Below are 14377 nucleotides of genomic sequence, written 5' to 3' on the forward strand. Positions count from 1 at the left end.
CCTAGGGGGAATTAACAAGCTGTCTGGGGAGGATTAGTGTATCTTCCTTATGAAACAACTCAGCCATCTAGTTGCCCACTTCAAGTACAAAGTACTATTGTTTTGGAGCTGCACAGCAATTGTTATGTTTTTATTAAGTTCCCATATTCCCTTGGAGTGCTGCGCTGAGGATGACTCCCAACACAAAGCCCCTTTCGATTAGATCTGTACCCCATCCGACTCTCACTTTTCATGTCATCCAGGTCAGCAGAAGCCAGCATTTGAGCCTCGGCCTCATCCGTGGGGATTCGCTGGTATGTGGCACTTTCCAGGGCGGTCATGCTGCCGATACACACCCTCTCCTTCAGATCGTAGTTTGCCCGCTGCCCACTTGGCACCTGACTCCAAGGTTTGCGCTTCTCCCATCCTCGAGGTGTATCCCTGCACCCAGAGAAGCTGTGGAAATAAGTTACAGGAGAAGGCAGTGATGGCACATGAGTGGCAATGAGGAGAACTAAGCTACCCCTGGCAAGGAGGTGTGCAGTGTCATGCTTAGGGGATGGGAACAAGACTGGCTACAGATGTTTTGGCCTCTCCTTCAGACCTAAAAGGTCCTGGAACTAATAGATGAATAGCCTTAGGGGAAGCAGGCCCTTTCCTTGCTGAATGAATAAAATCAGTTACTTATCAGTCACCCTGCTATGGGTGGAACATCCCCCTGGTTAGAAGCTGGCAGCTGTAATGTCCCTGCATATGTACTTCTTTCAGAGTTCTGCTTCTAAACTGACAGAAGCTCAGGGCTTAAGGTTGCCTAGAAAACAAGACTTCTGTTGTAGAAATCTGATCTATTATCCCAGGTATGTGGTGGCTGCAGGTGGCTATTATTAATCATGCTGGTACCTCATCCTTCAAAGATATCAGGGTGGTATACATAGTATGATCGGTGATGTTATCTCATTTTATTCCCACAACAACCCTGTAAGATCAGTCAGGCAGAGATAATGACAGTCCCAAGGTCACCCACGGTGCTTCTCAGCTGAGTGAGAGTTTGAACAAGCCAAGTCCAACACTCTATATATAAAACCACTCTGGACATATCACACCGATTTCTCAGCGGTAAATGAAAGGTGTGCTCTTCTTAATTGTTCAGGGACCAAACTCTGATAATGAAAATATGTTCTAGCTCTAAGCCTGGATGATTTGGGACTAAGATTATGCATCCACCCCACAGTCTGTCCTTGTGCCCCTCAAGGAATCTCCTGTTCTACACATGGGAACATTCAGGCATCTTGTTTTTTTCTATCTAAGGGCAATGGAGCAGGCAACATCTCAACTAAGGCATGAGCCACAAAAAAGGCAAACTGTTGAATATCATTGCCAAGGAAAAAACAAAAAGGGGAGGGGGAGAAACCTCAGAACAATGAAGGAAAAAAGGGGGTGCACAGCACCAGAGGTTCCAAGATTTTTATATACCATTGCAAGGAGACAACATCAGGAGAGGTTGTTGGTCTCTATGCCCTGTTTGTTTCCCCATCCCCGATAGTTTGAGACAAGCATGATGGATTGGATTAACCACTGGTCTGATCCAGCATGGCACCTCTTGTGTTCTTATGTTCAGTCTCACCCCCTGGGAGATGTCAGTCCTTTCTCTGGCAGCAGATCAGAAAGACATGGAAGTGAGGAGAGGTGACTGCATTCCTCTGCCACATGAAATGACAAAGTGCATGGGCTGCCACAGGCCTCCTCTTCTTCCTCCTCCTCCTCCTCCTTACCGCTCCCAATAGTGAACTGCAGATAACCAAAGTAAAGATTCATCCAGTTAGAGCATTCAAGATTCCTGGGAATTACCACTTCAGTTGCCTTAGCTAATGCTGACAAAAATAAATAGTATAAGCTGCCCTGGCTGACAAAAACTATAAACAGTATAAGCCTTGGCTGCTGGGGAAACTGGCATCCATTCCTTTTACATTACACAAGGGTACAGGAGCCCTTCGTCTTCCCCTGGTATAATGACAGTCCCCTCCACCCTGTGCCTGATTCTCATGCATGCACCTCAAAGCCCATGGACCCTGCTGCTTAGGAGGCTGGAAAGTCTCCCACCTCAATGTTTCCTTCAGACAGCACTGTTTTTGGTATGCTATGAGACTCCCCTTTGGGAGAGGCTTCATGCTCAGACTCTGCAGAGGCTTCCTTTTCTAGAACGTCCTCTCCTTCAGATTCTGCTTCCTCCTCCTCTTCTTCCTCTTCTTCCACCTCCTGGATGGTGGGGGTGACATTGGAGGGAGGTACAGAGGTTTTTTTGGGTTTTCTCTTTTTCTTCTTCTTCCTCTCAGAGTGGGGAAGCCTCTTCTTGGACTTGTGAGGGGGAGGCAGGTGGGTAGAGAGGGGATGATGGATGTGGTGGGATGTTTGGCGATGGACTGTTGAAGAAAAGGACAGAGGGAGGGAAGAATTATGTCACAGAGCAGGAAAGTTGTCTTCAGAGCATGATAAACAGGGACAGGAGAGAAGGAAGGGGCAGGAGATACCCACTTCCCCAGCTGAGCAGCAATGAAGTTTTTCTTGCCCATGCTAGGATTCTCCCTGCAGCAGTCCAGAAGCTCCCTCCAACAACATACTAGTCTTCTTCTTCTCAGCCACAGTACAGAAGAAGCTGCATTATCTGCTGCATATGGATTTAAAGTTTCTGAGATGAGTCATCCTCAGAGGCCCTGCTTTGGTTGCCCCTGCCATCTGAGGTTAGACATGTGGTGACCTGAGAAAGGGCCTTTTCTGTCATGGCACCAAAACTGTGGAACTCCCTCCCCAGGGAGGTTAATCTGTCTCTGTCTATTGGTGTCTTTTGTCAGAACTGGAGAATTTTTGGTTTTGTTTGTCATACCCCCAATAATGTTTTCTGGCCCTCCTTCTAGTGCTATTTCTGTGTATTAATTGCATTTTATATTTTAACTGTATTTTAAGTGTTTAAGAGCCCATTCCTGAAGGGGGGTAGATCCGTGGTGGCTGTGGAGGCAAAAAAAAGAATTAAAAAAATTTAAACACCCAAAGGGGAAAATGTCCCATTGCACAAAGCAAGGCCACCAAAAAAGTGGGCATAGCCATGCCACAGCTTGAGGGGGCATTCCCAGGGTGAACAGAATTAGGAAGCGGCCTAGGCAGCTCCACCCCTGGAAACACTCCCCGCACTGGCATGGGCTTTTCCTTCTGGGAAATCCCTGCCGGCATGGCGGAGATGGGGGTCGGGTGGCTCCCGGATGCCGCCGTGTTTGCCCCCTTGATAAAGTGGCACCTATGCCGGCGCAGGGTCATGCTTGCTCCTAAGGATTTTTGGCCTGCCCTTCAGGAATGGACTGCCCATATTTTAATGTTTTTATCAGAAGAAAAGAGCAGGAGTCTAGTAGCACCTTAAAGACTAACAAAATTTCTGGCAGTGTATGAGCTTTTGTGAGTCACAGCTCACTTCTTCAGATAAAGTTTTTATGTTTGCCACCTTGTGGATCCTGATTGGGTGGAAAGGCAGCCTAAAAATATTTTAAATAAATAAACTCATGAAACAATCCAGAAATACCTCAAACCTGCACATTTCACCAGATATCTGCCTGGAACCCAATATTCAACTCTCGTTGCCTCTAAGATATAATGCTTGCACCTTTCTCTTGTACTGGGGGGCGGGAGGGTGTCGGATAAGGATTTTTTTCTTAAACAATCCTGTGAATTATTAGTCCTCATAGCCCCTCTCCCCCATTCTTCAATATAGAAAGTGATTGGAAATTGAAACAGGCATACAAGCCTTCTCTGCCTACCTGAATTCCCCTCCAACACCAACCAAAAAAGATAACATTAGCCTGCTAAACTCTAAAGCTGTTCTTCAACCATTAATTATCCTGCAGATTTACTGGGTCAGTCCTAAAACAGCTGCCTAACCACAGAGTCCTGAGGCAGGAATAATGAACAGAGAGAGTATCAGGGTCAGCCATACTATTATGTGACTGTAGGTGGCAATCAAGTTCAAGCATTTCAGGCAGGATGTATCAAGAGAAACAGACGTCTACCAGGAATAGGAAAAGACAGGAAAAGAAATGTGTAGCCAAGCAGGAGAACTGAATGAATGAGAGACAACAGCAAGCCTGTGAACTGAGGTTTACTGGAGATGCACTAACAGAGGGGCCATAAGGAACCTAGCTCAACTATGGGGGTGACATGCAAGATCCATCAATACTAAGCAGGATGAGGGTTGCCAGGTGCCCGGTGGTGGTGGGCAAATCCCCGGCAATCCACCTCCCTGCCCGTCAACCAGCTGAGAGTCAGCAGGCAAACATGCATGCGCGCACACACCGCCACATGTCACTTCCAGTTTACAACTGGAAGTGCCGCATCACGAGGGGCCTTATACCACTCAAACTCCCAGTTTGAGTGGTAAAAGGCCCCTTGCAATGCGTGTACACCCGGAAGTTCCGCGCATGCGTGTTGGCACAGCTGTGCGCACGTGATCCCCTCAGCTCTGCCCCAAAGCCTCCTGCCGGAGGAGAGGGGGGGACCTGGCAGCCCTAAGGATGAGTGAGAAATCCATGAGTGCTAGGATTCAGTTTAGGAACGGCGGGAAAGGCAGACTTAATACTTTGTATGTGTGATTTTGCTATCAATTGACAGCTGACTTATGGCAACCCCATAGGGTTTTCAAGAGAAGAGACATTCAGAGGTGGTTTGCTGTTGTCTGCTTCTGCGTGGGCTGAGAGAGTTCTGAGAGATCTTTGTAGGGATGCCAGCAGCCTCCAAGTGGGACCTGGGGTTACCCCAGAATTATAGCTCATCTCCAGACTACTGAAATCAGTTCCATTGCAGAAAATTGATCATTTGGTGGGTAGACTCTATGGCATTTTACCTTACTGAGGTCCCCATCCTCCCCAGGCTCCATCCGCAAATCTCCAGGAGTTTCCAACATGGATCTGGCAAACCAACCCCACCCCCATCTCCCACCGGTGGCCAAGGGGGGACCTGGCAACCCTAGAACTGTAACTGGACCAAGGTCACTCAGCAGGCCTCATGTGGAGGAGTGGGGAATCAAACCCGGGTTCTCCAGATTAGAGTCTGCTGCTCTTAACCACTACACCACACTGTCTCCCAGTACTTTCTCTAGGATGTTAACATTCCCTAAGGAACAAACTACATTTTACATGCAAAGGCATATAATGAAAAAATAGTTTTTTAAAATGAAAAGCAGCCTTGGGGGCTGCAAATATGACCAAAGGAGTAATATAAAGAATAAAAGGTGCTAAACCCTTTTCTTGCCAGTTGTTTTTTACCAATTATAATAGCCCTCTCCAAATTGTTTCACTTCCAAATTAGAGGAGTCACTGCCTTTCTTCTGCACCAATAAACTATTGTGTCTGAGTCTTTACTCAATGAAATTTAGACAAGTAGGAAGCTAGAGTACTGCTAGAGTTTCTTATCACATCTTCCAACCACTTTACATTTATATTATCCTAGAAATATATTTGGCCTTTGCTTCAGACTTGCAGAAATCACGCTTTTCAGTGCTCAGCCACGAAAAAGAAATTGGGATTTGTTGGCACTGAAGGTTCTTCCAGATGAGCCTCACTGCTCTGAAAAATGTTACATATACCTGAAGGACTGTTTTTTCCCATTCCAATATTCCTGTCAGTTATAATCACCAGAGTCCCAACTTCAGGTATTCCTATATTTGGAAGTGAGTTGAGTGTCTACTGAAGTGCTCATGGAATTCCCTGCCAGGGTATGTTCATCTGGCTGAGGCTCTGTCTCCATCTTTGTCATCTTTTAGATGCTGGGCAAAGTCCTGTTTACTTAAGATGTGGTGGATTAATTTTTTTCCTTTTTCTCTAGTGACCAGCTTTCTAGTTTTATGTAAACTGTGCTGCCTTTAGAATGGTGTTTTAAAATGCTGCAATGCTGATTCAATGGTTACTATTAATTGTTATTCATGTTTTATAGACTTTATTGCTTAGGGTTTTTGTAATTGTGGGCTGCCTTGAATGTTCATGGGGTAGGCATAAAATCTTTTTAATTGAAATACATAAATATATATTTTCACCTCATCTTCTACAGGAGGATAAAGAGATATATCTCCTGATTTCCCTCTCATGACAAATTAGTGGTAAATATTTGGTACACACAACTCCGAAAAGCAAACCCATTACCTCGACCCAATTTTCTTTAATGGTAGGTACAAAGATAAACTAGGATCTAGGAGGTGGTGGTGGAAAGTGCTGTCAAGTCACAACCAACTTATGGTGACCCCAGGGTTTTCAAGGCAATAGACGTTCAGAGGAGGTTTGCCATTGCCACCGCATAGCAAACCTGGACTTCCTTGGTGGTCTCCCACCCAAATATTAACCAGGGCCAACCTTGCTTAGGTTCTGAGATCTGATAAGATTGGGTTAGCCTGGCCCATCAAGGTCTAGGAGACCAAGTTCAAATCCTCACTCTACTATGACGCTTGCAGGGTGACTTGGGGCAGTCACTATCTCTCAGCCGAAACTACCTCACAGGATTGTTGCAAGTAGAAAAAGGAGGAAGAGAGAACAATGTACAATGGCCTGAGTTCTTTGGAGGAAGGGTGAGATTTAAAATGTACTTAACAAACAATATAAATAATAAAGAAAATACATACGTACATTCAAAGTCCCTCTCACTGTAGCTGCGGCCTTGCTTCTCCTGGTCTCTTAGTATAGATTTGCTGATCAGGTCTCCAAACCGTTCTACAGACAAGGTCTTGTCCAAATCTTCCTCATCCTCTACACCAGGAAAGGCTGTCTCAGCATCCTCACCACACTGCAGACCAACCCACAGTTAATGAGGAGAACAGATAATTATACAGTGCCTCAACAAACTCTATGTTAATTATATTATTGACTATGCTGTGGCCAATTATCACCCAGTCTCTAATCTTGGCAAGATGATGGAGAGAGCAGTTGCAGAACAACTCCAAGCCTTCCTGGTTGACTCATCTGCTTTGAACCATTTTCCAATCTGGTTTCAGGTCAAGCTATGGAACAGAGATGGCTCTGGTGGCTTTGATAGTATCCTCTGAATGTAGACAAGGCCCATGCCTCTTTTTTGCTCCCACTGGAATTATTAGCAGCTTTTGATACTGTGGACCACACCATCTCACTGCTTGGTGGTAAAAGTATGTATCAGGGGATCTGCTTTGGACGGTTTAAATTGTTGCTTATGGATTGGACTCCAACAATTGCTGTTGGATTTCCCTTCACGAATCTATGTGACAAAGTGGGCTGTGACTCACAAGAACTCATATTGAATATTTGAAATAAATGTTGTTAGTCTTCAGGGTGTCACTGGACTTTCGTTTTATTTTACTATGACAAACTAACATGGCTACCTCTTCACTGTTGGAGACCAGTTCTCATCAGTGTGCAATTTGTCCTATACCCATGCTATTCAATCTTAGTGTAAAGCCCTTAGAAGAAATCCTTCACAATTTCGAATCTGGCTGTTATCAATGTGCTGATGACACCTAGCTCTATATTTCTTTATCCAAATTGCCTGGTGATGCTGTAGAAGTCTTAAGCCTGCCTGACTGCTGTGGTTAAATGGCGAAGAGGTGTCTGGCAACCCTAACTTTCCCTCTGACCCTTAAGGTGTGCCTGGCTAGACAATGGGGCTAGCTAATCTCCACTGTGTCACCCTAAGGTGATTTAATCAGTGCTCAGAGCAGACCTTAAATACCCTATGTACACCCATTCCAGTAATCAATCAGTATTCAAGAGAATAGCTTAGGCATTCTCCTGGGTCCTGACCACCCATCAAGCCTCTCCTGTCCTTTTTCAGAAATCTGGAAAAGTGATCAATTCTTTGTCTCTGACTTTCCTGCCAGCTTACCTCATACTGCCTCAGGACCAATTTTGGAGTATATATATTGGTTTTTGGCCATTCATGGTGTGTGTGTGGGGGGGGGGGGCTTCCTTCTTCTTTGCTCCTGGAAACACTGGTCGTTTTTCTCTTCAGTGCTGCTTTCCCTGGATGACCCTTCAAGACCCTTCAATAAAACACTATCCAACTTCCTACTTCTTCTCTGAGTCAGCTCTTGTATGCTTTGCATGTGTATGTCCATTGCCTAAAATGTATTTCTTGTTTTTATTGTTTTTATCCTTTAATAAACGTGTTTCAATTATACAACCGCCTGCTCATTTAAGAGTTCTCACCTGGATGACCCTGGTATATATAGGTTATCAGTCCCAGTTACCCCCTCTCGTTCTCTCTGCCTCCAGCTAATTCCCCCAACTTAACTGGAGACTGCCTGATTAGGGTAACACCTTTATTTTGGCAGTAGGCCACAACATTTCTTTTTACTGAAGGGATCCATCTTTCAAAGCTATTTTATATTAAGTTCCTGGCCTGGGGGCTGTTTTATGGATACCCTTCTAGAATACTGAATATTGTTTTATGCTGTTTTATGCAGCTGGTGGATGCTTGACTTGTTTTATGGCTGGTTTTAATATTGATAATTCTTACAATTTCATTGCTGTATTGCTTTTACTTTGTGAGCCACTTTGAGCAGTTCCATGGAGAGGTGGCATACAAATAGATACAGGGACCAAACTGCTGAAGGCTGTTAGCATAGTGGGGGCCTAGAGAAATTTTCCTCATTGCCTCCTTCCTAGCCATGTCCCTGACTGAGACTGCAATAAGGTTTGTTATTACACAGTTCTAGCTGACTTTGTATATTCAAAAGATGAATGAGGAAAGAGACTGTATCCAGATCAATCTATTCTGTCCCAACCACTACCACCCCACTCCCTTCCAGGATATAAATGTTTCATAAACTGATATTTAAATTATTCCCTCCACTCTCCTCTTCTGATGTTCAGGAGGTGTTATGACCTGCAATGTATTGAGGGAGGGAGAAGGAAGGGTACAGCCAAAAATTTTGATATTATTTATTGGTTGCTCAAATCTGTTAAATTCAATTTCTCTGTCTCTGAGCTGAGGCACCCTCGTCTTTATGCCCCATCTTGCCTTATCATATTGTGAGCCTCCATGCAAGTCTCTGACCCCTACTTCAGGATGTCCATCACAGCCTCTTCACTTTAGAGTGTTGTGATACCAGCAGTTTCTTTCAAGGTCTAATCCAACCTCTTTCAACAGAGCTTAATATGAACCAGGAATCTGTTTCCTTGCTGTCATATGTAAAGTAACTGTAAGAGTGCCTCTGAGCCTTTTCTAAGCACCAAGGTGTAATTCCGCAGCTGTGAGCTTTTTCAGTTTTATCCCTTTCAAATCCTCAGCTCCAGCCACTGGTAAAAAAATTTCCTGTCAATTTAGCCTGAAATGCTGGTGCCAAGCTGTTGTAGGCTCTTCAGTTACCATGGCAGCACAGTAGGCCCAGCAGTGACAGGTCTGTCTGTGCTGAACCAGAATAAGAAGGGAAATGGGCCTCAAGCTAAACACTGGTCCCTTGGCCCCCACCTATAAATAACAGCCTGGAGAAACTAAGGTCTCTGTGCTACAGGCAGACACCTGTTTGTTCAGATGGACAAGTGTGTTCATGAATCTTTAGCACTCCTCATAGAAGCCTCTTCAACAGAGCTCAATATGAGCCAGGAATCTGTTTTCAGTGACAGGACTCATTGCTATCATATGTAAAGCAATTGTAAGAGTGCCTCTGAGCATGTGAAGAACACATCCCTCACCAATGAGCAATCATAGTCTAGTCCATCCTGCCCATACTGGGAAAGAGATTTTAAGGTCAAAGTTAGACAAGTTTGAGCCCGCTACGTGTGTCAGTTTAGAAATTAAAGATTGCTTTGCACCACACTTTCCAGAAGATCTTGCAAGAGTCTCTGAAATGTAGGCATCTAAGAAAGAAAGAGGCCTGCTGTCCTCTGGACCATCACTAGTAGGGGTGTGCAAAGAAAAATGGGTAAATTTCAGGTTAGGGGTTTATTGGGCCCGGGTTTTTTTTTTTTTTTTGGTAAACCTTAAATAAGCTGAATACCCATACCTGTAAAAGGGTATTCAGATTTATTTCCAGGTTTACTGAAAAAATTCAGGCCCAATTTAGTTTTTGGAAAAAATTTCAAAGCTCCTGTGGGGGCATTTTTAGAGGTAGAGTTCCCAAATTTTCAGAGGAGCTTCAAGGGACTCTCCTTGCATGAACCCCGAAGTTTGGTGAAGATTGGGTCAGGGGGTCCAATTTTATGGGATCCTGAAGGGGTTGCCCCCCTTCAGGACCCCATACCAACCCCTTCGGGACCCCATAAATTTGGACCCCCTGTCCCCTCGGAATAATTTTAAAAGTACTTACTTTTCACAGTCTTTAATGGCTGCATCCTTACCCAAGAGTTGTGGGAAAACTCAGTTTCCCATGAATGTTTGCAGTGGGCCCACACAAAGCTATGGATAGCAATAGCTTTGCACAGGCCCACTGCAAGCATTCATGGGAAACTGAATTTCCCACAACTCTTGGGTACGGATGCAGCCATTACAGACTGAAAAGTAAGTACTTTTAAAATTCTCCACGGGAACATTTTTCGAGGTAGAGTCACCAAATTCACAGCGTAGATGCAAGGGACTCTCCTTGCATGAGCCCTAAAGTTTGGTAAAGTTTGGGGCAGGGGTTCCAATTTTATGGGGTCCTGAAAGGGTCGGCACCCTCCTCCATAAAGAAACATTGTACAGTACAATGCTTCTCTATGGAGGAGGGGGGCAACCCCTTCAGGGCCCCATAAAATTGGACCCCCTGACCCAATCTTCACCAAACCTTAGGGTTCATGCAAAGAAAGTCCCTTGAAGCTATCCTGAAAGTTGCAATCAAATCCGAAAGAAGCCCAAAAGGCCTTTTTCGGGTTCATTTTTGGTTCGGGTTTATCGATAAGCACAACCCTAATCACTAGGAACACACTTCTTGCTCGTTGGGTTTCCACATTTCTATGCAGGGCTTTAAAGACCTGATTGGATAAATCAGGGGTTACCTAATAACAGATACTTCTGTAACCCTGTTGTCAAGCACATGTATCTATGTGAATTTAGTGCCTATGTATGCTAGCTGGATAAAGAAAGTATTTTTAATATTCCAAACAATCTGTCTACTTTCAACAAACACTTTCTTAAATAAATAAAAACTTAAGTTCCTTTTAAGAATCTCATCATACTTATAATGTTATTTGCGAGAAATAACTTTTTCAAGACAAGAAGCAGGATAAACTAGTACATTTTTATCAGCCAAGTAGCTCATAGTGGCATACAGTCCCCTTTTTCTTCACTTAAGAGCCTAGCTACATATTACATTGTTCTTGTGCCTAAGTCCTGTCGGCCACATTTACATTCAGAGTTCCGTTTCAGAACTAAATTCCCAAGTGTGCAGGGGCCAAATTCTGACCGGGACCAAGGTGTGCAGGGAGTGGGGGAATTAAGCCTCCCCCTTGCCAGGGCACCTCCACCTCCCACGTGGCGGACAGGGCACAACTATGGGTTGGGTTGCCTGGAAGCTGACCACTATGCTCTGTGGGTCAGCTGGTCAAGCATCCATGGAACCCATTCTCTTATAGAATTAGAGCAGCAGCAGCAGATGGCGAAGTTGCAGAGGGATTTCCTCACGGAATTAGAAGTTTAGTTTGGATGGCTACTGCATGTGCCTCTGGGGATCCCCTGGCAATTGGCATCTCTGTTTCTGTTTGGCATCTCTGCAAGTGGTGCTTCAACAGGGGAACCTCAGGGCATCACTGATGCAGTTCCTGCCAGTCCGCTCCATTGTCAGTTCTATCCTGGCTCCCAGCACATCCTGCCTTGAACAGCCTCTCATCTGGCAAATCTTTCCCACTTGCATGCTGCTCTGAGGCCAGCTCTGCCTGACTCTCCATAGCTCCTGGGAATGGCTCACAAAGGCACAGGAGCCATTCCACACAGAGGAAGTTGGCAACTGTATTCATTGAACCTTATCAATTAAGTCTGGGATGTTCTACAACTCTGCCCCTGTCTGTTTTTGAATGGATGAGACTTGTTCAGGCAGTCCACCAGCTGGGACCAAAACATCAGCTGCCACTAGCCTCTCCCCACGTGGGGATGGAACCTTGGCCATGCTGCCCCAGTGCCTTTCCACTGAACCATGCCTGTCTTTGCAATGTCCTTTGCCTAGCTCCAGATGGCTGGTGGTGATGTCAGGGCTGCAGTGGAGTGCCTAATGCCTGATGACATGCCTGCTTTGCACCTGCTTTCTTGGACCAGTGGCTAGGATGCTGTTTTGATGAGTATCCCGTCTGCTGCACAAATGACTTCCCTATGGGCTGGTGCGGGCTCTCTGGCCACATGGCTCTCTGGGGGTTGCACTGTTGCTGGATCTTTCCTTCCTGTCTGCTGCCTCTCCATGGTGTCAAGGGTCAGTGACCAGATCAGCAGGGGGTGATTTTCTGTGCCTGTGTTGCCACTCAGAGGGGCGCCACTACCTGATAGGTAGGATTGCCAGGTCCCCCCTCCCAGTTGGCAGGAGATTTTAGGGGGCGGGACTGGGGCGGCCACACAGATGTGATGACATCACTTCCAGTTTTACTTCTGGAAGCCCTACATGGCTAAAGCAGCCATGGTGATGCAGCACTTCTGGAAGCAAAACCAGAATGCACGCAGCCGCTGCTCTGGAGCAGCAGGGTGGATTGGCGGGTGATTGCTCACCAAAATCACCCCCCCTGGCAAAGCTACTGATAGGTTGGTATTGCCACGGTTGCTGTGGACTTCAGCACACTTGCTATGCCATCTGTGCCTTGTGAAAGGGAAAGGTTGTGGAGTGTCCATAAGCCAAGGACCAGCGGTGCCTCTGTTGCACCAGCGATCAGTTGCCTGTGCTGCTGCAGCCCTCAGGATTGGGCTGCGTGTCTCACAACAGCCTTGTGAGATACGTTAGGTCAAAGTGCCAAGGGAAGCTAAGCAAGACAGGTCAATGGGGTTTCAATCATTCTGGGAGGGTGCCAGCTTCCACTCTTCTGTTTTGACCATTTATTTTCCTGTTACAGAAGTAAGTTCTCATTCTTTAGAAGCATGCTGTAATGTTTTTAAAACATTCATAGGTGGTGGGAACTGGTGCTACAGGTGACATGGCATGACATATCTACTGCTCCCAGCTATGGCCATGCACCCCAGCATTTGGAATGGGCAGGAGGTCTTTAAAACTCACTTTTGAATGTGATGGGGGGAGTTTTTACCCATCAGACTCTTCTGAAGCACCAAGCATCAGAGAATGAACACTGATAGGGATGCTTTTTCCTCTCTTCAAACCATAACCTGATCTTTTCACACAATGCCTGAAACCACACAGGTTTAAATAATCTTGCCAGCCTCCAGGTGGAGCCCTGGAGATCTCCTGGAATTACAACTGATTTCCAGAATGTAGCGATCAGTACCCCAGAAAAAACCCGCATTGGAAGATGGATTCTATAGCATTATCACTCCACTGCCCACCCCTAGGAATTTCCCAACCCAGTTGGCCACCCTAGATCTGAGCAGCATTTCCAGTTATCAAATACTGTAACTTTAGTAATGTGTACATAATCCAAACTTTCCAGTCTCCCATTTCCCCCATCAAATCAGAAATTTTAAAATCACCTGCTGTGCTGTATTGAAGATGCCTCCTGAGGGAGCCGTATTTCCAGCTGCCATCTTGTCTTATGACCTATGGTCCGTCATGCAATATTTGGGTAAATATCAACCCTTTTCTTTCATTAGCAGGCACCCAGTAAGTCTGAGGCGTGGCATAACCTGTGGAGAAAGAATAGGATATATTGGCATTGGGAACAGGAAAGTGTCGCTACAGTTGCGATGAATGAGAGCTAATGGCCAGCAATAAATAGCCACTGTTCAGAATCATGCAACACCCTTATGCAGGACACAGCTCTAAATTAATTATAAGCACTCAGGAAAGTGACCTGGATATTTCTGTGGACAGCTCAACAACTTGGCTCCGATTGCATACAGCAAAGTATTAGGATGAAAAAGGAATGGGGCATAGCATAATAAGAATGACCATCTGATAATGCCCACTGCTAAGAGACATGTGCCTCCCCAGTCACCAGTTTCATCAAGAAACAGGGAAAGGGGGAATCAGGACTGAATGCCCATTGGATAAAATGCTAAGCAGAAGGCGCTGTGGGGAATGATTGGCTAGAGGGATGCCTTTGGGAGCAGAGCAAAGTAATAGGACACAACAGATGTTTGCAAATAACGATCAGGGAATGGAAGGCAAAGAAACACAAGGGTTAAAAGGCAGTAATTTAGAGCTAATCATGGAAGTGAGTCTGAGTAATCCCTCTATCTGCGTAATCCTACACAGCCACTGGTTCTCACTGAGAAGCAATATGTCTCCTAGTAGCCCTATTGGGATTTTCTACCTTCTTTTCAAAATAGCTGAACAACG

At 45.4% G+C, this 14377-nt stretch overlaps 1 protein-coding gene across 1 annotated transcript in view; it reads right to left on the minus strand.

Moving 5' to 3' along the window:
• SLC4A3 (solute carrier family 4 member 3) overlaps window positions 1–14377 on the minus strand; it is a 57715-nt gene that overhangs the window by 27232 nt on the left and 16106 nt on the right. Inside the window, exons 2-6 of the mRNA XM_056850770.1 lie at window positions 13570–13722; window positions 6633–6789; window positions 2080–2399; window positions 1604–1767; window positions 227–435 (exon numbers count right to left, since the gene is read on the minus strand). Coding sequence (XP_056706748.1) covers window positions 227–435; window positions 1604–1767; window positions 2080–2399; window positions 6633–6789; window positions 13570–13623 — 904 coding nt within the window. The 5' untranslated portion in view covers window positions 13624–13722. The remainder of the gene's footprint in view (window positions 1–226; window positions 436–1603; window positions 1768–2079; window positions 2400–6632; window positions 6790–13569; window positions 13723–14377) is intronic.

This window comes from Euleptes europaea, chromosome 6 (genome assembly GCF_029931775.1).
Source record: "Euleptes europaea isolate rEulEur1 chromosome 6, rEulEur1.hap1, whole genome shotgun sequence".
In the NCBI taxonomy this organism is placed as follows: domain Eukaryota; kingdom Metazoa; phylum Chordata; class Lepidosauria; order Squamata; family Sphaerodactylidae; genus Euleptes; species Euleptes europaea.